Source organism: Lonchura striata, chromosome 6 (genome assembly GCF_050655825.1).
Source record: "Lonchura striata isolate lonStrDom1 chromosome 6, ASM5065582v1, whole genome shotgun sequence".
Classification (NCBI taxonomy): domain Eukaryota; kingdom Metazoa; phylum Chordata; class Aves; order Passeriformes; family Estrildidae; genus Lonchura; species Lonchura striata.
In genome coordinates, this window is record NC_140708.1 from 21,621,984 (window position 1) to 21,647,031 (window position 25,048).

General features: G+C 35.7%; 1 protein-coding gene across 2 annotated transcripts in view; it reads right to left on the minus strand.

The window, feature by feature from the left end:
• Nucleotides 1-25,048, minus strand: part of TM9SF3 (transmembrane 9 superfamily member 3) — a 45,540-nt gene that overhangs the window by 15,314 nt on the left and 5,178 nt on the right. The window contains exons 1-9 of one of the 2 annotated variants that reach the window (XM_085582452.1): nt 22,786-24,084; nt 22,040-22,235; nt 16,173-16,295; nt 11,299-11,459; nt 9,105-9,182; nt 8,046-8,177; nt 7,359-7,525; nt 4,800-4,894; nt 2,834-2,964 (exon numbers count right to left, since the gene is read on the minus strand). In XM_085582452.1, the coding sequence (XP_085438578.1) occupies nt 2,834-2,964; nt 4,800-4,894; nt 7,359-7,525; nt 8,046-8,177; nt 9,105-9,182; nt 11,299-11,459; nt 16,173-16,295; nt 22,040-22,205 (1,053 nt within the window). In that variant the 5' untranslated portion in view covers nt 22,206-22,235; nt 22,786-24,084. Of the gene's footprint in view, nt 1-2,833; nt 2,965-4,799; nt 4,895-7,358; nt 7,526-8,045; nt 8,178-9,104; nt 9,183-11,298; nt 11,460-16,172; nt 16,296-22,039; nt 22,236-22,785; nt 24,085-25,048 lie in introns of those variants that run through there. The other variant, XM_021548132.4, reaches the window with a different exon arrangement.

The window sequence follows — 25,048 nt, forward strand, 5'->3', positions numbered from 1 at the left end:
TCAGTTTTAAAAAGGTCTCATATTTGAATAAAACCTTCTTGGTCACATTCTTGGTATCATTTTAAAGGGAAGGAGAGCTGAAAGCTACCTCAAGGAAGAGATTTAAGCCTTTGTTCATGCTCATGGCTTATTTCACTGCAGATGGCTTGTCATTCCATAGGTAAGACAGCTTGCAATTATATCTAAGGGCAGAGTCCTAAGAGTGAAGACTGATTTCAGAAACAAGCTTTGTATTTTCCCAGGCCCTGTCACATCTTCAAGGAGATGCCAGACACCAGGAATGAGTTATACAAGGTGAATGAAGTTTTGAAGTTCAAAACAGACTTCAACAAGATGCATGAAGGTCCTGAAGAGCCCAATGAATTTGAGGACTTAAAACAAAGTGTAGAAAAACAGGTGAAAAACAGGTAGTGAAAGATACAGCAACTTAGTGTCAGTTTGTCCTGGATTTGATTCTGTCAGCTGCCCTTGACTAAATTCCATTGGAAAATCCTTCTGGAAAGAAGAATTAAGTCACAGAGACTACTTAGATACTTCACTGGGAAGTGGCAGTGCGAAACTGGCAAAGTACAGGATGACATATTTAAGAATAGTCTCTTAGCAACCTTTTAGCTAAGGAACTTTCCTCAGTAACTCCGTTTCTGCTTTTTCCAGATTTATGGCAGTCAAGATGAAGGGGCAATACTTGCCAGCAATTTAAATCAAGGAAGGTGGTTTCAATATATATCAGGATAAAGGAAGTTATTTGTGTGTTCTAGTACATTTAGGTGACAGAGGTTTTATTTCCCCAAGAAAGCAGCAAATTTGCATTTGTCAGTTCTGGAAGCCTCTTTGCATGGAAAACAGAGGTGGAAAGACACAAAGGGATCTCATCCATAAAGCCAGAGAGCCTCCTGGGGACTTCAACCTGAAGCATAACATGGTAATTGCAAACAATTTCCATTTCCTTCTACAAACCAGCTTGTTGATTTGAAGTCATTAGAGCGTTGCTCATCCTGATGAAGTTTCCGATTCATAACCTGCTTGCCTGCTAACTCCACTTAAGTTTTATTGCCACAGTCACAATGATTCAAATGCTTTCATAAAACCTTGCAAACATTAAAATCACTGTCTATAGAGTCCTAACATCCTGATGACTTGAACCCTGAAGATTTATATATCAGTTTACTTTTCCATGCACGTGTCCATGGTCTTAAAATATAAATCATCTGAACAAATTCACAAGACAAACTTCAGCACACGTGGAAATCACCTTCCCTCAGCATTCCTGGCCTCCAAATGAGAATACAAGTGAGAAATGGGATACCATAACTGCTTGCTTAGCAGTAAAACAGAGTCTCTTTGCACATACCAAAGATCAATGCTGTAAACTTTTATGACAGTATTGTATATGGCTGCTAGCATAGGAAAGAAAAAATGACACAATATTGCTTTGGGACACATTGACCAACTAACACAAACACGTTATTCAAAGATAGAATTTTAATCTAATTTCTTGAAGAAGAAAATTAGAAAAAATAAGTGTTTACAAACATGTTTAGCTTTATATTACATTTAGTGTTTTTATAAAAATGAATTCAACGTAAAAAGCTGGTATTCAGGCATGCGTTGAAAATACTGTTAATAAGAAAGTGACTAGAACCAGCAACGTACCCAGAATGATTCCTCCATCAGTAAAAAATTATTGAAAGTCTTTCCCAGAAGAATTGTCTCCCTTCTTGTTACCGTTTATAATCTCTATCACATTCATTCTCTAACAATGTGTTCTTTTAGAAGTATTTTCACATACTGAATTCCCATCACAAACCCAAAAATGCAATATATAAGACAGAAACTTCTGATACTAAGCTTCATTTTATGGTAGATTTAAACTAAGAAATCCAAGGCTACTTGAATGTCCCTGAAGTATTTGAATAACCTATCACAAAAAATTGATATGCAAAGAAGAAATCTATAAAAATGCTAAATTCCAAGATTTTCTACAGATACCACTGAAAAGAAAACAAGACTTCCTATATTAAGATATTCTCTTAAGTTAACGGCATTACTGCACAAAATTAGAAAAAGCAATTTTATGGTGCGTATTTCAAATACATTTCTGCTTTAAAACACTAATCCTTACAAGCTCAAACAGAAATTCTGCCCAAGTGACAAGTGATTATTTCCTACATTCTATTCACAGGATTATCTGAGGATGCTTGAAAGGGGCCAAACATAAACAAAATCCTGACAAAGGAAATAGAGAAAGTCATCATGACTAAATTAAAAAGTACCACAACATGCATAGTTTTTCAAGTGGTAAGGTAAACGTACAGACACAAGACCATAACTGGACAGTAAATAATACTTAACAAAGTGGTAAGAGTGAGTCATTTTTGCAAAGACAAATCTGCTCAGAATGTCTTATCTCATATTGTTGCCTGATCGCTTATTTTGATTTTTTTGCTTGATTGCAATGACTTAGAAGTATCTTTCACTTGGAATCTCTTTGTATTTCATCTTATACTGTAAATGAGTTTGCACTGGCCATCCAGAAGGAAAGTCATGTTGCTAACTTCCCCCATTGTTAAAACACTAAGCTTGAATACAAACCAAAGTGTTACTTTAAGCAGAGATAAAACTGGTTTTGGCATTCAGCAGCTGTTGCTATTGTGGTTAAAATTAATTATACTTGAAACAACTTAAGCCCCCTCCCATGATAAATTTCTAACTTTTCTAAATTTCTAATTTTTAGCTAGCTCTAAACTATGACTCACAAATGTATTTTGATTTAAAAAAATATCATTTTCCTGTGTGTACAGTGTAGTTTAAATTCTCCAATCAAACAACTCACCATGGTTGCAAAGGGTATAGCTCTTGAAGCATGGTAATAGATGGCAATGAAGTTGATGAAGAAGGCAGTTCCACACACCATTGCTGGAATAAGGAAGGCTCCAATGAACATCTGCTTTATCCATCGCCTTCCTGTAAGAAGGGACATTTCAACGGGACTGGTAAGATACAGCATTTAAAAAAAAAATTTGTTAGCAAGCGCGACAGAATTTACACATTTGACTACTTCTCCCACAAAAAGGTGAAAGAAGTAACAACATATTACATCAATATCATCAGTAACAACATACTACATCAAAAAGAGCTAAGAGCAAACAAAGTTTCATCTGAGTCCTCATAACCCACAAGATGCAGCACATTAATCAATTTAGTAGGCCAAGTGAAAAGGCAAGAAAAGGGATACAGCATGAGAACATTTCAGCTGAAGAACAGCATATGCTGACTAAGCTGGCCAAAGAACCTGGGGTGTGAAACCTGAGGGTGTGTGTAGCTGCAGGTGAGAAGAGACAGACAGCAGAGCTGGCCCTGTGCAGAACCTGCTCCTGCTCTGGGAGCACAGGAGAGCTCAGCACCACAGCTGCTTCCAGGCAGCACCTGCTCGGGGTTTGGACCAAGCCAACCCAGACACATTCAGGATGCATTAAGGAAATGGCTATCCCTGGTAAAAAGCAAAATGTCACAGCAGTTAACATACAGGAAAACTGGACTCTTGACATTTCCAATAACAGAAAAGGTAGAAAGAAAGTGATTTCTAAACTCCAAGCATCAAGGGAACAGAACACTTGTTAGCAGTTATTACTAATTTTAGAGCTCCTTGAGGAAATCAGAGAAATCCTTTTGGGCAATACCTTAAAAAGTTCCTCTATCTGTAGTCCCTGTAGTGTTTATGCTCTTAAACACTGTCTACATTTATTAATATGCAGTAAGTAAAAACAATTTTAAAAGTGTGTTTTTTCAAGACAATCATATGTATTTTCACCATGAGCCAACATAATCAGCATTTCACGGTTCGATACATGTTTATCTGTAATAAAAAAAGCTTATCTGGCTCAACTACAGAGCACAATACATTACAGCACAGCAACCCTTTTCTAACTAGATCTGGTTTTGTACAAATTGTTAGCTTTATAAACAAGCCACATGAAAATAAACTTCTAACCTCCAAACTCAAAGTACAGTAACAGGTATATCATGCTAAAAAGATACAAATTTTATTTTGCAAACTAGATTTCTTTTAAAGCACTCTAGAAGATAATTATTAATTATTCTTTTATTACAGCATAGGGAATGGATGAAGCTAGTGCACTGCAAGAATCTAACTGGTCATAACTCAGAGGCATAGTGGGGAGCACTGAAGACAGCCTGTTCAAATCTGTCAATTTTATTTGGCTTCTGCTTTCTCCTGATGCTCACTTTGATATGGTAAGTATAAAGTAGAGCATATACTGGAAAGTAGAAGAACTTTCTTTAAAATATGATATAAACAGTTTTCCTCATCTGCAATTAATTGTCTAGTAAATAACCTATACTTGTCCTTTTTGTGTTGGCCTAACATAACCCCCCCTAGTACATACAGAAGGGGACCAAGTAGGAGCCATCTGGAGATGACATGAGCTGTTTAACAACATGTTACACAAAAGGGAAAGGCTATTATACTCTGTGGATGTCATGAGCCAAAAATTATATACACGACTATAACAAGCAATTCAGAAATCACAACTATTAACAGTTCTTTAGCTCTTTTAAATTAACCTAGAGACTTCAGTTACTTTTTAAAAAAGCATTGCCAGTACTGACTGGGTAGATAATATGAAAACTAAATATAATCAAAATATTTTCTGTTTATTAAGAATCTAATGGATTCCATCTAACTCCATGAGGACTCTTCTACACTGGTGCAAATCAGAAAATAGTAACTTCTCAATTTAACAATGCAATGAAAATGCTGAAACATGAAAACAATTTACCTCCTTGTCTAGCATAAAGGCTTCCTCCAAAATATCCATTCACTGGCGATGTTGCAGCATAAACAAAAATAGCTGTACTAAGCATTGATCCTCTCCTACAAGAAGGGATGTTTTTGGTAAATGAAATACAAAACCAAACATGATTAGAGCAAAAAACCCTTGTATTTTTAGCAGAAGCAGTTATTTAATATTTTTATGTAATACAAATATTTAGAAGTGCTTAAACTGTAAAATCTGCATAAAATGAGAACTGTTTGTACACAAGGCTTTGTCCAAGTCTAATTCAATGTGGGAAAGAGAGTTTTGACATACTACATTCTTTCCTAACATGCATTTGTTTTAACTGGAGTACAGACTCTCACCTCTGATAAATATACCCTGACATTTGGATGTGTGTACTTTGTGCATAAATAAGTATTTACATGACATACATTAAGTGTAAGATTCAACTACAGATAAAATGTCAAAAGGCCAGTATTAACAAAAATGTACTAAGGTTGTGAATAATGTTTCTGTCATCCCCCAGAAATTAACTTTTAAGATCGAAAGTGCTCATCTGGCAGAAAATTAGATTTAGAAACTATAAATACTATAATGAAGTCACAAATCAGCATTAAGTAGTGCAATCAGAAGAGCTTAGTAATTTTTAAATGTCACCCCATTAAATGTTGGACTACTAATTTTGGCATAATTTTTTCTGAAATTTTACAAGTAAAGCTAATAATTTTAAATCAAAGAAGCCATTTCCAAATAAATTTTAAAAGATCATATCTAAGAATAGGAATATATAAATGTTATTCATTAATAGAATTGTTTCTCTACATGCCTCTGCTATTCTTTGACAGCAAATAGCAGTAGGTTTTCAACTGACTTACTGTACTTTCTTCAGATTAGTTGCTCTGAGAGATTCTAGTTACTGCCATTTTGGTCTTTGAGGAACCATTGCTGGATGCCTGCTGTACTCAAAGAAGCAATCTTTAGCACTTAAGCTGTCATGACAGCAGGACCAAAGCAAATACACCTGCTGGTCACAAACACTGAAGGACTGTTTTACCAATATTTGTTTTTTAAAAACTTCTCGTAACTCAAGACAATTTAGAAACACATGCAAAACCCCCAAGAGCAAGCACAGTCTGAAATGGTACTGCCACTGTGCAAATCCAGGCTAAAAGTAAAAACACCAGACTTGGTGCGGGTTTCCTGAACATAAGAATTGTCTGCACACCATGTTTAGTCAGTTGTTCCACTACATACCCCGAATTAAATTCACTTTGAAAGTGACAGAAAGGCCTATGGCAATAAAAGACTAAGTGCACATATCTAATCAAAAAATACTGTTCTGATACATTTTACAAGTGACATGACTAACCTACAGCCTCTCTATAGGGCACAGACATTCTGAAATGGTTTCCTTTTGTCCTCTGAAGGGCTGATATGCTGCACAATTAAGAGTGTGTATGTATGCCTGTCTATAAATAAAACCATGAGACACAAGGAGGGGAATTACACCCTACGGAAAATGAAAATATGCCAAGATTCTGGTACTACCGAGTGGCCTTTAAACACACCGTTAAAAGGCCACTAAATTGAAAGGCAAGAGCTCCCTCTAGTGGCACATTACACGTATTGCAACTTGTTAAAATCAAGTTACTGGCGATACTCACAGATTAAGTTTAGTCACTGCTTAGAACAAATCACTTGTAAAAAAACCCAAAAAAAACCCAAACACAAGCGAGTAATTCCCTCCAGAACCCAAAACACAATCACTACAGAAGCAGACGAAGTACACCCAGTAACCCAAAAATCTCAATCAAATTAAGAGGTAAAGCAAGAAAACAGGTGAACTACAAGTAGTGTGTTAAATTTAAACTTGAGTATTATTTCTTTATTTAATTGATTCTTTCCAGTCAGGACCTGTTTCTGGGGATTTTACATCAACACAGGCTGACCACTATGTGTTCAAAAGAACTTAAAGAATTACATTTTCATTCCTAAGCAGACTTGTGATAAGACTGACTTCATACTGACTTGTCAGCAGAAAATAGGACTATTCACAACAGAGCACATTCTTATTTCAGTCTTCACAGGACATGGTGGGGAAGTAGGGTCAGAAGTATGCTAACATCTTGTTACTCTGGACAAAACCAGGAGTGAAATCTGTACCTTTGAATACATATAATTCCCATATTATCTACTAGTGATTCTGCAGAACAAACTAGTTTCAAAATAAATCGCTCAAAAAGCAAGCACTAAGAGAAAATCAAAGGAGACTGACTAACGTGATAACAGTAGGACAAAGTTTCACTACAAATTAAAAGAGCACTTCTTAATACTACATCTAATCTACAGATTACTACTAGAGACTCTAAAACACTTTTTTTCAGGTCAGTTAGAACAATAATTTTTGTTTAGAACAATTTTGTTCTAAAATTGAATAATTTAAAATAAATAGAATATTTATTAAATAAAATAGAAAATTTTGTTTAGAACAGTTAAAACAATAATTATTTTGTTCACTTAAACATTTATATATGGAAGACATGGCACAATTATACTTACTCTGTGTATAAATCTTCTATCATTGCAACAATAATAACTATAAGAGACACAGCAAAAATTTGACAGCCAGAACCAATAAGCGATGAAAATATTAGAGGATGACTGGATGGTCTAAACACATCTCCATGGACCTGCTTCCACCCATACTCATCACCTAGATCTCTGTCCTGGGAACAACAACAACAAATTTTAAGTCTAGTCATGACAGTTAAAGACAAACACACAAGCTACATAAAAACAAAAGGTGTGATTTAATAAAGCAACTTCAAGTGAAGTGTGTCTTCTCTTCTGAATGCATCAAATCGAAAAGTTTATTTTCCAGATGCTTATGAAGACAACAACAAATTACTACCTGAATGTATGACACAATAAAATCTACCAGAATCCCTCCCTGTCCCTAAAGCCTCTGAGGTGCTTAGGAGTACATCAGGCTTCTACTACAAAGTCAGAATGGACCTAGTTTATCCTAAGGTTGGATATGAACATTAACACAGTGACTAGAGAGAGATTTTTGGTCGCAACCTAGAAACATGTTATAAAGAAAACCAGTAACACTTTCAAGACACACAAAAGGCATTTTTTGTCCAATTGAAGAAAGCCATTCAGAGCTGCTAACACAATGAATGTACGACAAGAAAACAATAAGCCTTAAAAAAGGAGTTTTTAAAGCATGGATGCAGGACTTACCATATCATCCATTTCTTCCTCCTTGCTGTATCTTGCATAATCTTTTCGCAAAGTTCTCATTAGTATCATAGACACCAGGCCAACCAGAAAGATCACCATCATAAAAGAATTGAAAATTGAAAACCAGTGAATCTACAAAAAGAAAATACACCCATAAAATTTAGAATTGTAAATACATTTCAAATTGTTCCAATAAGGATAAATTGTTGCCTATACGGACAGCTTGTCAGCACTAGCTAAATAGCAATAAACCATACTGTAACACTACATTTTCAGAGAGTGACACTAAAACTGGCCTGTGAAACACCATACATAAACCTTTTCAACAGCCAGCCTTGCTCAGGACAAAGTTATCACAACTTAGTTAAGCAGCAGCAAAGTTTGAACAACTGGCTGTGCATGCTCCCCTAGTAAGCAAAAGGCAACCCAATGTACTGCTGCTTTCCTAGGAAGCGGTTCAAGCAGCAAAGCCAAAGGAATTACTGCTTTGCACAGGATGAAAATGTGCAGCAGCATTATTGCTCTCAAAAGCATAGACTTCTGGTTTTCACTGAGCTCCAAAGAGAATGCAGAGAAAGTTTCTACTTTCAGGAAGTAGCACAGCTCAGTACATTACCCTTAAGGAAATTACAACCACAGATTTAAACACAACTGATAGCACCACAACTGGTAACTGGTTTAGGCTAATGCTTTTTGCTGTGCATTTACTTCAGAAAGAAGTGTGCCTATGGCCAACTGCTCTTATTCAGCTCACACAGTTGTGTCCCTGAAGTTTCATTGCTTATGGTCACCTGAATGGATTTTCTTGAACTACCCTGTATTTTCTGCAAGCTTGAAGCTTGCCTACATATTTATTGAAGCACTCTAAAAAAATGGGGCCATCCTATTTTAGCAGCAACATTGCCACTTAAACAACAGTCAGACCTCCCTTTTTTATTGTCCCAGAGCACCTGGAATATCTAAAAATTCAAAGATGTAATCCAAAAATTGCATGACATCTAAACTAATGCAACCATTGTAAAGGGACATATTGTAAGGCTGTCTTAGAACAATACATACTCTGTGCTGAAAGAAAGATGGGTCAAGATACTTGTCAAATCGATCTTCAAACTTCACATCTGATTTCTTCCATTTCACCTGAAGAGAGAAATGTTTATATTTGAAAAGCTCCTTACGATATTTTTTGCCATACTCACATGCAGAAAGCCACAACACATATTAAAAATCATCTGCTTTAGATGTTTTCCTCAATATGAATGGGGTTTGGCAAAGAACAATGGAATGATGTTCTTATAGACTGGCATCTACACGTCAGGCATGGACTAAATATCAGCCACTCCTCCTAAAGATCTAATCCTGTCCATACTTATGTCTAAGAATTAGGAAGAATCAGTCTTGCACTGCCTCAATTCTCTCTCTCTGTGGGGCTAACCGAAGACACAAATTTGTAGTTGACAAATACAACAAACCTTTTTCATGATTACAGAATCTATATAATGTGTGTGTATATATAGTATGTATACATTCACATAATTACTATGGATCTAGACACTTCAATTGCCAATAAATTACTCTGAAACCAAATGGAAAAGTATGTGTTTACGGACAGACTATCTCAGGGTAACAACATATTACAGTTGTTAGTTCTCCACCAGCTGCAGAGAGGACAGCTTTTGATTTGGAAAATGTAATTGCATTAATGAACTATATGGTGCTAATATGGTAGCACAAAGTATTTTTGACAATTTTTGCAGACTGCATTTAAAAATTAAAATTAAAACAATTTTACAAACTAAACACAAGCCTACCTGAAAATATTTTTCAAAAGTATGCCAAAAATTATCAGGATTTTTACTGATATTGAAACAAATGCAGCCCCCTTGTACGCATCTATTTTAAAATCAATGAGAAGGAACTAGCCCTTCCACAGGCTTGTTCTCTTACTGAGTATAGAAGAAATCATATAAATGTAGATTGAACACCCCAATGCCTCACCACAGTCCTGAGATATATTAAAAACCCCACGATGCCAGCACTACTCACTTTGTTCCTCAGTTCAAATTACAACTTTGTTCAAGATTACTAGCTCAAAACATTAATAGCTTTCAAAACTGTTTCAAGCAGATACATTTCTCATTACAGCATCTGTCACTATGAAGCATAGTTTAGAACAAATCCCCCAGTGACAACCTGTGAATCAAACATCACAAACAGGCCAGCCCAGCAATTGCCCAGTGGTGCCAACAGAATTTGATAGAGAAATTCTGAGCTTTACATGCTAAAAAGTCTTTTAAGGGAATATCTTATTTTCATTACTGGCTGCTACTTAATTCTGACCAACTTAAACTTTAGAGCAAATAAACTTCACAATGATGGTAGAATTTGAAATAGCAAATTCTGAAATTTCTACTATCAATTTTGCAGCAAAAATAGGGAAATTATTGTAAATGTAATTCTAAAAAGCACGTATAAAACCCAGTTATCTGCACTTCAAACTACACAACTTATTCAGTGCAAGAGAAATATAACTCTGGCAAGAATATTCTCTGAAACAAAATTCTATGCTGATATCCACTGCAATGCATTAAAAAATGGCTTCACTGTAGAAATGTGTTGAACATGACATGTGAACCATCACTTGATTTAAGTAACATCAATAAAGAGGAAAACTGAAAAAAAAAATTTGTCTCAACCACCAAGCATTATTTATTCACTACCTTTTATCACAGCAATTCAATATCATAGCAGAGAGCTTCAGAAAAAGAAACTTAAAACCTTATTAATCATGTTATATAAATAAGACATTTCTACTGGAATTGCAAAACAAAGTAAATTTTTATATTAACTGCTTGCAAATCATAAAGGCTTACAGTGGGTTCTTATTCTAGCTCAGAATCCAGTTCAAACCCATGATACAAATGTCACAAGTCTAAACATGAAGACAATGTATAACCTACTCAGGGGTCCTCTATACTTCTAGTCTCCATCCTTTCAGGGTATCTTCCTTTCCCACTAAAACACTTTTCTGCACATTAGAGAAGCTCCAGTTTGTTTGGAGTACTTCAAAATCATAAATTTGTTATTAATAAATCTATCAAGGTTTTTCAGCAACAGAATAATTGAAGGAGTGAAGATGTATCTTCCTCTAACATAGCCAACACTATCAGTACATATTGTAGTATACAAGTACCTGGTTTTGAGCTATTTCACCATGTAGAATTTCTTATTACAGGGGCATTACCAAATTACTTACTGAATATGACATCTGAATTTTTGTGTTTGGTACCAGTTTCACCTTTCCTTCACTGGTCAGATTGACATCTACAATTCTATTTCCATTGAAACCAATTTCAAGTTTCTTATAAGTCCAAAGGTAATAATCTTCTCCATTTTCATCTGCTTCTCCAACAATCCCTGCACAGAAAACAAGTGCAAGCAACTATTACAGGTATGCTTTTCAGATATTTTGCATTTACTTTTTAAAAACGTGCATTACAAAGTTTTGCCAGCTAAAAAAGCAACATAAACAAAGAGGAACACAGAATAACTTATGCTCTTCTTTTCAAGTCTAATATCTGGACTCCACTTTCAATCCACGGGTCTCTGAAAGAAGCATTTTGTAATGGCATTAAAAGAAAAAGCATGTAGCTACAAACACTGCAGAAGACCCAACAACAGTGCTTCTATTTTTATTTGCAATTCTACCAGATAAATAACTAGCTAAATTCATTTAGCTAGAGAATCATTCTCCCTAACTGAACTTAGTCAAGACCTCTATAATTTCCCATTTTCCATCTATCTATTCACTCAATTTTCTTTCTCTTAAGAATTTTACTTTTTCTCTGTAATCCTCATTAGTTTACTTCCCAACACATGCTTTTTGCTCTCATTTGCACACTAATTTCCAATGCTTGCCAAAAATGTGTTTTTATATTAGGAAAAAATTATTTACTGTGAGAATGGTACAGGTTGCAGGTTGCCCAAGAGAAGTTGCGGCTGTACCATGATGAGCTTTATGTTCTCTTCCAACTCAAATCATCCAAACCATTCTATGATTAAGTTCTTAATTTTCAGTAAGTTAGGGCAAAATGTCTCATCTACTACAGAAGAATTCCAAAGACTATGCTATGCTGGGTGAAAACAGAAAAAATTTTACAGTCAACAAATTGCCAGGCTATAAGTGTCACCTTTGACGTCAAGATCAAAGATCACACACAAGATGTACAAGATGGAAAGTCACAGAAAAGCAGCACTCAAGATACACAAGGCTGAGAGGAATGGGAGAACAAGTTGGTGAAGGATATGGAACAGACTATCACAAAGCACCAGGCATATGAAGGAAGGGCCTTTGTGCATCACCTGTGTTTTCTCATTTTCAAGGTGGTATTTTTCTGTCAAGTTTTTTACTCATGCTCATCTGTCAGGATTGCCTTGTATATGCCATCTACACAAAACATGTGCCAGTTTGTGCCCCCACCATATAGCCTGGCACCTGCCATGCCATCTGTACCCATGGTAGTATCCAGAACCATGACAATACAGACCTCTAAAGTACTTAAAGACATTCTGATCAATCACTCACTGAAGGAATGAACTAACACAATACTTCACATAGTTAGGGAATGTCCTGAAACAATCAAGCCTAGTCTCTCTCTCCACTGTGGGACAGCAATTCAGGAAAAAATATAAAATGGACTAATATTTTCTGAATGCACTTAAAAAGATCTTGTTGCCTTTTTCAGGTTAGAAAATAGTATCAACCTTCCAGAGCCCTCAAACAGCACTTCGATGTCATTACCTTCAGTTATCAGCAGTTAAGAAAGGTTAAGTTATGCCTAGTCTCTGCTGAAAATAGAGTACTCCTTACAGGGCTTGAGGACTTCCTAGGGCAAATTTTAAGAATTAGTGCTTGTGCATATGTCTGGTATCAGTAAGCCTTAGCAAGGTGGAAAATCATAAAAAACATAAAGGATGAACTAAAATCTGGCAGGAGACAGGTGGAATGCCATGAATGCATCTGGATGAACCCAGGGAAGTGAATGGTCTGCTTTAAGACTAGAATTAAAGAGAAGTTGCCTAGAATTCTCAGCAAACATTAGCACCATCTGAATTCTTTTCTTTTACACTCTTCACACTCTTCTTTTGCTAGCACTAAAAAAGGACTCCAGCCATCTACATTTAGGGAACTTTAATCTTGTAGCTACAAGATATGAAGCAACAATGAAAAAAAAAATAGGATATTGGGTCACACAGTATACACAATACATGCTGGCCACTAAGGTTCTCAAGATAGGTAATCCAAATAAAGTGGATCAACACGATAGCCTTCACACAGTAACAAAAAAAAGTCATTCAGCACAAGCTATTTTTAATCCAAGCTGAGGGTAACCAGTTCTCAACACTATCCTCATGAAACCAAAAAAAACTCTTCTCAGTATTCAGAGTATTTCAGAGATGCCATCATAACTACTTCAGTTCTTAAACCCATGTATCTTGAATAGTCCTAAAGGTTTTCTTCATTATAATTACTGAAATTTAATAACTATTTATAAATAGTTACAGCTATGCATCGACAATCAAGCAAAAGATATTTGCTTTCTTCAGTGTCTCTACATGCTACCACATCATGTGGTACTGGACAAGTCTACACAACACACCCAAAGGCACCAGTAAACTGAGGCATGTGTACAGCAGCATTCATGCCATATTCATAACAGAAATGCTTAAAATAAAAACTGTTCAGTTAGCAGCAAGTCTCAGTGCTTCGAGTTTTAAGCAGCACTCAGAGCCTGAAACATTTCTGTTGCTGAACAAAGACCCAGGAGAAACAAAATTATTGCACATAAACTATATTCCCAGTTTTCTCCACTATACTGGGAACACAAAGGTCCAAAATACTAATTCAGACTTGCAGATAAACACTTCTGATTGGTTCAGGTGCATCCACTCCTTTCTCAGCCCCCCACCAAGAACTCATTAATTTTTTGAACAAAAGTCAGGCTAATATTGACCAGTCTGCAGTCCTGCTACTTTACCTAACCTGCAGGAGACACAGACCAAAACTCTCAGTACCACTTGCTTTCACACTTGATGTCAGATTATATTCTTACATAATACTACCTGTACTTATGATCCTGCAGTCCTCTATTATGTAGCACAGCTTGAGATCCTGGTTCCAAACTATCAAAAGCAGCTTCTTAATTTCTTAGAAAGATAATACCTATATTCCACATGTTTTCTAGCTGACTTCTTGTGCATAAAAAGCATACTACAGGGAAACATTAAAAACACTAGAATCAAAGGAAACCAGATTTTTTAGCTGAAAGCATAAAATTTGTCATGCATTGAAGATTTAGTAGGTATGTTTATTCTTTGGCATTTTAGGGGATGAAATATGACCAGAAAAATAAATCCTAAAAAAGAAAGCCTCCAAGACTTGTTAGCCACATCAGATTCCAAAGAAGTCAGTTTAGCATCCCATCATCCCTGGGCAATTATAGGCATACATACCTGCCACTAGACTAGAAAAAGAATTCACTGGTCTTTTGCTGAAAGGCCAAAAAAATAAGTCTTAAAAATATTGAAGCCATAAAAACTATTGTAGCAACAATTGTCACTCATGCACGCTTTTAAAAAGCCCACCAGCAATTGCACAAATAATACAGTAAAGGTCACGCAGAGTAATTCAGGTCTACTCCAAGCCTGGCTACAGAACCATTACACACAATAAACAAATCAGCTGAAAAGAACAAAAATCAATACTTAAGTACATCTCTTCAGGCATTATAATGGTATCTTTTAAAAACAGACACATTAAAACAAAACAAAAAAAACAGACCTTCCTGACTACCAGAAAAATAATAAATAAATAAAGTGTTAATATTTTTGCCATGTTCATCAGACAGGTATTTTCTAAAACCAATTAAAATAAGAAAGAGCTAAAAAAAAGCACACTTTGTCAAAATGAATTAATGATGGATCACATTATTCATACCAGCTATCAAAGAACTTTTCTTTCATGACTTGAACTGTATTTTCGTAAGTGCTGTGGGACTTTGTTTAGTTTGGGCAGGTTTACCTCTTTGATAGAACACAGGCAACAAAGACCTTATGGCCATTTCTCATTTCCTTTCAGTTTGTATCTACAATAGGGAGATTGGGCCTTGGAGAGTTTGGTTGATTGCTGTCAGTGCAAAGTGCAATCTGCAGAGCACTCTTTACTAGGTGTGTGATCACAGGTTATAAGGGAGAAACAAAACACAGAGACCTTAGGAGACAACAGTAATAAAGATACACACATTTTTATTTAAGACATAAGCAATTCTAAACCCAGATTAATAGTACTCAGCAAGAGAAATTTTGAGAACTGTAAAAAAATAAGTAAAATAAAACTCCATAGAAACAGACAAAAAAGCAACACTGTTAACAGCCACTAAATTAACATAAAATTAAACAAAACAGTTTTTGCATGAGTAATAAAGAAAAGTAGCAAAATAATGTTTCAACTCTCAAATAAGAAGTTTGTTGATCATAATAACGTGGACCTCACATGTAACCTATCTAATTATCACTCACTTGAACATTTGAACAAACTTAAACCTAAGAACTTACTGCAATTAAATCAGGGCTTTAGTAACAGAACAGTTTTTCACTGTTTTTGTATTGCACTAGTACAGCCATCCTACTGTTCTGTCAATGCAATAAGCCTTCACCTTATTTCACACAGAACTGATTAGGTTGGAAAAGACCACTGAGATAATTGAGTCCAACTATGACCCAACACCATCTTGTCAACTAAACCATGGCACTGAGTGCCACATCCAGTCTTTCCTTAGACACCTCCAGGGACAGATGGTGACTCCAACACCTCCCTGGGCAGCCCATTCCAAAGTCTAATCATCCTTTCTGTGAATAAATGCTTCCAAATGTTCAACCTAACCCTCCCACGGGGTGCAGCTTAAGATTATATCCTCTATTACTTTACTTCATATTCTTGTGAATTGACATGCATGTAAGTTTATTGTGAAATTCTTGTAATGAAGCTTAGTCATTAACTGACTCCATGAAACCCACTAGTACAGGACTTGAGTAGGTGCAACCCAGTCATTAATGCATAACATCACTCACCCCATATTGGCAAGTCATCAATATACATCTGGTACCAATAGTGATTTTTGATAGCATACACAAATGCATCTCTTCTTCCCTTGTCCAACTCAACTTCACAGTAAGTGGTCTGCATCACATCATCTGCAAAAAATTAAAGCACAGTTGAAGATTTATTAATGAGCTGGCTCAAAGCAAAGGCAAATCAAGCAAATGGAGGAACGGACAGAGCTGAACCCTCCAAGCTCTCTTGGGTATCCTCAAGTAGATAACAAAAAAGGACACTTAAAAAGGAACCAGTTTCCTTCCCTAATGTCTCCTTTTCAAGTGAGGGAAGATGAAAGGCCTCACATTTACAAGACTTCAGATAGCAACAGATTCAGAGACAAGCTCCCTCACCTACATCTTAGTAATTGTTTTCATGCTACAAAGAGTGAAGCACAGTAAAAGTAAAGAATTCCAACTTCTCCTCTTTTTGTCATCACTGGAATTGAGGACCCATTTTAGTAGACAAAATTAATTTCTGCCCTAATACAGTTCTAATTTGTATCAAAATTCAGCTTACTTTATTTGATACAATAACTACAATATAAAGCCTAAAAGGCAAATCAAATCACCTGCACAGAAAAAGCAGAGCCAAGAACAATATTTCTAACACAAAACATAATTTCTCTGATAATAACAAAAATCAAAATATGCCAAGTACATCTGGTCAACAAAACTTTTCTTCTGGAGGAAAAGAAAGAGAGTAACAAAACCATTCAAGTCAACAAATGTACCAAGATGACTTTCAGTGCCCGTACTGGTATGTTAAAGAGAAGGAAGCCATTACAGTTGGCATCACAACTGAAACAGACATACAAATTCAGTTTGCACTTATGCCTCTACCAAGTTGGATCCTGTATTTTTGGACTGTGTTTCACCCCCACCCGCAAAATGCCTCTCCTTGGCACTTTTTCATTTTAACAGATTTTTAAATTGTCTCACCATTAATTAAAAGGGGAAAAAAAAAGCCAACCCACAAACCCCATAATCATTATTTTCTCGCTTTGTTGGTAAGTAGGGATTCTTTCCAAAATATCTGGCACTTCACTGTCATACTATGTTCAAATAAAAGATAACACCTTTCTAATACTACATTTTCTGACTCAAAGGATTGTTCAACACAGAGATCAAATGAAAATAAGCCATGAATTAAAATACAGGTAAAAGAGAAACTGATAAAGGCTGTTGAAAAAAGCATTTCCCAAGCAAGAAGCCTGTTTTGGAGAAGTATTATGGGGGCCAGGCTGGCTTACTGTAAACTACTCTTAAATTACTCCATGGGCTTTCAGACTGTGGACTTTGACACTTGTTTGTTTTAACAACTGAAATGAGCTATTCTGCATATAATGCTTTATGATATACAGTGAGGTTTGCTGCTATTAAAAAAAATACTTTTTTATCATTTACCATCAAATATTATTCGAAGGGAAATGACTGCATTGACACAAGGCTGCAGATAGCAGTGTGCCACAAAAAAAAAAAATCTGCCTTCACTCATTTTTACAGATCTTATTCCCAGCATTCAGAATATCAGAAGAAATCACAGAGATAGTATCATCACATCTGGATTAACTGTGTTACAAGCTGCTCCAGGGCACACACACAAAACCCCAGTGGAACCACTAGAAACAATCTCATTCAATTCTTGCAAAACATAGGGAATGACATTACATATGGAGTATGATGTCACATATTGCACACTACAGTTCCTCTCACCTCCCTTTAAACAAGTGAATGAAGACAAGTGCTCCTTTCTCCAGCCACTGACAGATGAAGCTGTCATTTAGTTACAGGACAGGATTAGGTGGTCAAGCTTAAATCCATTGTGCTAAATGATTAAATAAAAGAATCTTAAAACAGCATTTGGTGGCTAGGGAACCTGATGTCTACTTCATTACAACCTTACCAGATCTAAGATTTTGCACATGTTAGAGAATTCTTATCAAAGTTATGGCAGGATGTGTACCCAAGAGGAGAGTGAAGTTAAAGGCAGGTTTTATGGTGCCTCTGTATCAGGGATGTCAAAGTAATACCTGCTATGTAATAAAGCTTCAGGAATGTCAGTAGCACATTTAGGGAATTTTCTAAAAGCATGATTCATTAGAAAGCTAGTGTGCTTAGCCAGATTTCAAATTTCCTATGAACAGTCAGCTAAATGGGGTTTTATTCAAACATGTGAACCATATAAAACCTCATTATATCTGACAACACTAAATGTCATCCTTGTAAAGTTGCAGTAGAAAGTTTGGGTGAAGAACTCTCCATTAGAAATAAAGTAATTTAGTAACCTTTCTGAATGCAATTTTGTTAAATCATCTTTTTCCACTTTAAATTCATCTTCTCTAATGGCACTGTAGGGTAATATAAAAAATAAATTTTCAAATTGAAGTCACTGTGATACCAATGTTCAATACATTTAATATTTTACTAGGTCTCAGGTGTAACACAGAATGTCACTCAAATACTAAGTAAAAAATTTGACATGTTAATTAAAAAGCATTATTATCCTAGATTTAGATTGACAAGATAATTAAGCCAACCGAAAACTCCGAAGTTATATTACAATATGAATGTATGTTAATAATGCATTTCTTCCTTCATGCAGATATTTATACAGATCTGAGACCTGTGATATAAGAACAACATTGTTCATATTGTAACAAAAGGAAAATCCAGCTATCCTCTATGATTGCATGTACCCTTTCATAAGTCACACTTAATACAACAAGAAACACTACTTCATGGAGACTTGAATACACTGTAAATTTGCCCCACCAGTCAGCACTATGAGAGTTCAAGTGGAAACCTTCACCCTCAGAAGGGCACATTTCTGCAGAATCATAATTTTTCATATTTGAGTTCAAAAATATAGGCAATGCTTACTGATTCAATTGTCAGTTTTATTTACATAGGTTGGTACTTCAGCTAGTAACAGCTGCAGCTTAAATAATTCTTTGAATATGATGAACATGCAGCTTCATGCTTACTTGCTACTGCTGTCCAGTCAAACAATGTTGAGAAGGAAATTATTTTTTTATTGCAGAAGCTAATTTATCCGAACAATTCTATTTCCCTTTTACTCACTTTAGAGGATAAAAACTTAAAGTATGAGGTTCAGATCTAATTCTCTAAACTCATACAAGAGTTCAAAGAGAAAGAAATGCCTGCAACTATTAATCTTGCCATAATGCTAAACACACATAAAGAAAAGCACAGTGCCTGTTACCTCAGAACTTAGATATGATTCATATATTCATTACAAAAATCTGTACAAGTTTATTACTTATTATCTTAATTATTTCAGCTGCAGATTTTAGATACTCAACACTCCTTCAAGCTGTACCTTTTACTTAAGAACACATGAATCTGTAGTACCAACCTAGCCTTGATCTGTTAACAAAAAGAAAAAGGAAAACAAAAACCAAACCAACACAAAAACACCAACAGTTGTGTTTCAATTTAATTGCAGCAACTTCTGGAACACTGATGCAGAGTTGAAGCCGGTATCAATCATGCTGAGATAAAATTTATCCATTACAAAAATATTATTTCAATTTCACCGATACAATCTAGTTACAAAAAAACCCACAAAAACCCCCAAAAACAAACAAATAAAAAGTGAACATCACTTCTGCAAAGAGCAAGGTCTACCACTAAAATGTCACCAAAAAACTGAGCTACCATCACATTTTAACAATCAAACTGGAAAGGAATTCTTTATACAAATGTTAAACTTTAAGGCCTGGTCTATTAAATCCAAATTTTACAATACATAATTTGGATATGAATTGTACTGTGTTTATTACAACTTTTAAGCCTCTAAAAAATGAATTTAAGTATTGCAATCCTCTGCTCTATATCTTTATTTTTAAAACCTGTATATGAAGGGGATTTGAATTACACAAATGTTACATAATTTCATATTAAATACTAATTTCATACTAAATACTAATAATTAGTATTACAATTAATTTATACCTGTTACTTTGAAATGTGGAAAATTAGTATTTTAATTCTTTTAACAGCAGATTAAGGATAGTAAAATAGAGTTGACTCCCATTCAGATTTCACTTCATGGACTGCTGCTAGAAATACTAAAACAGCTCCTGATTCAGAAGCTGCTGGGTAACAGTCAACAGCAAAGAGATTATTGTCTTCATCTTTTATCCAGATGACATAGACTGCAAGAGAAAAAACTAGAAGTGCACATATACAGCTTCACACATCATCTACACATACTCAGTAATCAACCAGCTAGTGTGTACCATCTGCTTTACTGAAAACATCTGACCTGCAGCCACTTTGGCTTTGAGTTCAACTCATTGCAGGTCCAAAATGGATTATCGATCTACTTAACTCCAAGGTGTTAATAAAAAGAATTAAAATTTTTAAAATTCTGTGCATTGGCTACATCATAGCAGAAAACATCAACTCACAAACTTTCCAGTCTTTCCAATTTGGTGCACCTGAGAGCACACCTGTCACAGGAATAAAAAAAATCTCTTTGTAAAGTTCGGGTACTTAAAGGCAGTAAAAATTACCCATTGAACTGGCTATACAAACAAACATTTGCCATATGCTGATAACAGAAACTTTATTAATCTTCACCAATGTGTTCAATTGCTGCCAGTTGCCTTCATTGTCCTTTCCATTTTGTGTTTCTGAGGACATTCTGTGAGGTATTTCTCCCACACTGAGTAAAATTTTCAGCAGGCTACAAGTGTTACAAACCACGAGTAGGACTGTTTCCTAGTGTTTGTACAGGTACTCTTTCTTAAAAGAAAAGATTCAACTCCAAACTCCTTTGGTGTGGCAATCCTCTACACAAATTTAAAAAGTATGAGGAATTTAAGGTATTAACAAACTTTGTAAAAATCTTTTATTCAATTTATCCTACTGCTAGCAAAAACATCATTAGGTCTTTTATTTTGCAGATGTCCAGTTTTGGATAAAACTTTTACAGCTTACAGAAACTAAATCCTATCTGACTGTAAATGCTCAGACAAGAGATACTATGCTTAAGTTCTTCATCCAGTTAAGCACTAGTGATGAAATGCAGTGTTCTGGAAAAAAAGATACACAGAAACAAAAATGGAATTAAATTAATAAATCTTAAAGGTTCAAAAGGCAAAATAATCTGTTACTATTTGAAGTTCTGCAACTACTAGCTACAGATACCTGATAGGACACACACAGCGAAAAGATGCAGTAGAAGACTCAGGTCTTATTAGCAAGAAATGTATTTGCAAAGAAGTTCAATGGCTTCTCTGGAACACTACAGTAAGATCGTGAGGACAGGGAACAACAGGAAAAAAAAAAATAAGCCAGCTTCATCCTGCTCCATCCTGACTGGCATAAGTTAGAGACAGCACTATAAAGGTATTTGTCAAAGCTATTTTAAACTAGACAGTAACCAGAAGGATACAACCATCAACTTTGTGTTGAGGTGCAACTTTGAGACATTGAGCCCTTGCTACTCCTTTGCAATTGCAATGAGTCTACAAGTATTCATCATCACAGGAAAAAATTACATCTTCAGAACTGGTAATTCTAGAATATTAATTTCAGTAAATAATCAAATATTCATATGCAGAAAACTTAGTTTTACTTTGTAAAATTATATCAGCTACTTCAGAAGCAATATCTGCTGCAAGCATTTTCCTTCAAGGGCACATGGATGGAAATTTCACAGTAAACTCAAAGGCCAGTGGTAGAACCAATCAACCATACAAAGTACACTCAGCTGCCAGCAGCAAGAAAATTTCAGTTCTTCTCATTAAAAGATCAAGTTTGAAGAGTTTATGTATTTTTTTAAGTGACTAAATGCACTTTGAATCACTTACCTTTAAATTTGATGTCAAGACCACTAAATTCCAATTCAACTCCTTGAAGTGCTTCCCCTAGGGTTTCATGGTAATGGCTGATGCTTTTTTTTGATCCCACACAGAAAGGGAGAGAGAAGTATTTGTATGTTTCTTGGCGATTGTGGTACGGTCCTACAGTATTCATCCATAGAACAACTTCCTCTTTATCCTGGTACTGAAAGATAAAGTTATTGAGTTAGATGAGAAGCCCAGAGAAGCTCTTAATTCATATTAACTAGCAGGGCAGGATTGCTCAGTCACAGGCAACAGCCACATTAAAGACAGCTGAACATTTTTGTCTTTTGCATGACAGGGACTCTAGGATAAAATTTCAGCCTGCTTTCATATTAAAAAAAAGCCAAGTTGATCATACAATTTCTTACAGCCTACCAGTGAAGTATCAGACGAGGGAGATTTAAGAAAGATGTAGAAGATGCAGCAAGCAGAAGTTTTGAAAATAAATAAGCTTTTAATACATTTGTAAAAACACAGAGCAGTTAAAAGCAAAACTGCTTATCTCAACTGAAATAAAAAAAACACCAAATTAATGTCTTGTTAAGCAAGATCTTAGCAAAGTAGTCAGGCAATCTACCCACAATGACAAATAATTTGTATTTTCCTAAAATGCAGATCCCTTTCATTTTAGAAAGGGCATAAACTGCATTCAAAATCCCCAGAAGAGCACAATGCCTCACAGGAAGCACTAAAATTAAACTGTTGCATACCTACAGTAGCCAAGAGCCAAAGTCAGACAGAAGAACTGTATTTTGATGCATTTCCAACATTCCCACAGTGAAAAAACAGAACAGCAAGAAGTCTGGTGGCTGCCATGAAATTCTCTCTTGGAACATTCACTCTTCACTTTCCACAGCTACTGTTAGCCAGGAAAACATATTCCTTGTCTAGGAGCCAATATGTTTTTTTTCAAGCCCTTATTACTTCTGAGCAAAAAAAAGTACTTAAAAGTCGTTAATCTATCCGTATTCAAATACTGGACAAATTCAGGAAAATTATATTACCTGAAATAATAATTTGCATTATATTTGTATGCATCTGGATGAGGTAACAGAATTGCTGATTACTACACAAAGTCTCCCACACTTTACCATTCATTTCAACAGAATAAGAGGGACAGGGACAGCAATATAACTTCTAAGGCAGGGAAAAACCCTACTTATAATTATATGCACATAAAAGCAAATCACTATATAGGTCCTGAATTTTTTTTAGGTACAGAAGTATAAAGTACTATTATAAGACCAAAAGACAGAGACAAGTACTATTATAAGACCAAAAGACAGAGACAGAACACCTTGGAGAAGAAAAGAAAGCAAAACGTTAATTAGACATAACTATTATATAGTGCACAGGTGAAATACTGAACACAGTTCTGAAACTCCCTTTTTAACAAATGAACAAAGGTTCTTCAACTCCATTTATTCAGAACAACCACAGTCATATCAAAAGGTCAATGCAGAAATTAAATTTAAAAAAATTTCAGATGCAGTGTTTGTAAATTAAACTCAAGGATTTAAACAAACATGCTTTGGAAAATAATTTAATCCCTTAAAACTAACACACCATCTCAATCAAAGGCTCATCTTTTTTGTTTATAAAGATGTACAAAGGTCATTCCAGCCTCTTATGTGAATGATATCCAACAAGAAACTTAAAATATCTTAGTAATTTCATTCAGAGCTGCAGCAGAGACCAAATACTTATCAGTTTCACAAACCTGCCCCTTTGCAGAGCACACACTTCAGAGCATTTCTGACAGGTAAAAAATGTCAAGCATCAAATAAAAAGTAAGCAACAAGACAAAGCAAGAGAAAGTAGACATTCCTCCTCTCTGCCAGCAACCAGAAAGGTTGTATCAGTGCAGCACAGTTGTCCAAAGAAAGTTGGTAAAGATAACAGAAAGAAAGCAAAATCCCAGTTCCAACCCCCTCAGCTGCAGAAGCAGACAGTGGAATCTGCACTTTGAATCTGCCTTAGCTCTTGCCAAGGGAGCACGGGACAAGCTGGTCCCCATCTCTTCCTAGCCTGTTATTTCTATCATGTCTTCTGTTTCTCCTCTAACAGCTGCAGAACATATTTCCAGCCCTTTCTTAAAATGGTCTTTACTTGTCAAGAGCCCACTTTAGCACTACTTGTACCAAACAGGTTGAGCTGACCTACGTCTCTGTTTAACCTTCAGTAATAGAATATGACAACATCCTTAGGTCTGTCAGTTCTTCTCTGACTGCCTGAATAAAGAAAGCACTGACCACTGCTTTTCTCAGCTGTTCGTTCCTGACATGCTTCATACTGAGCTGGGACCTCCACATTTTTGGAACTATACCAGACGTGACAGATGAGGCAGAAACCAACAGATTAAGAACATAATATGCAAAATCTTGCTATGTTTTCTGATCTACCAATGTAACTAAATAGTAATTAAAACATCTGCAATAACAAATCTGGTCTTTGCTTGTCTCTTATCTGCATGGGACTTAGTCCTTCCTTCTTCAGGGCCTACAGGTTCTTCCCACAATGACTCCAAGATGCCACCAACCTACTCTAGAGAGAAAATGGGCCACATCAAACAGATGCAAAGAATTCAGTCTGCATTTATTACTTCCTCCTTTCTCACAACCACCCCAGAACAGCAGGAGATAAATATTTTCAGAACTGCTATGTAAATAAAAACAACACCTCAGCCAGCCCAGGCTACATCTCACTCACACAGTCACAGTCCATAGGCACAGCCATCTCTCCATCAGGTGCTCCCGGTGAACTCCTCAAATTAAGAGCATTGTAGTAAGCAAAACAACTTAAGCACCTTCAGCTTAAACCTGGGGGTGGTGTCTAGCAGAAACTGAAGGACATTTTCTTCTCTCTATATTTCTTGGGTTTTGCTCATTGTCAATTATAAGGATGAGCTTTCATATTTAAATACATTTCTCTCACATGACATATCTCATCCTTGCATTCTTAGCCTAGTGGTAG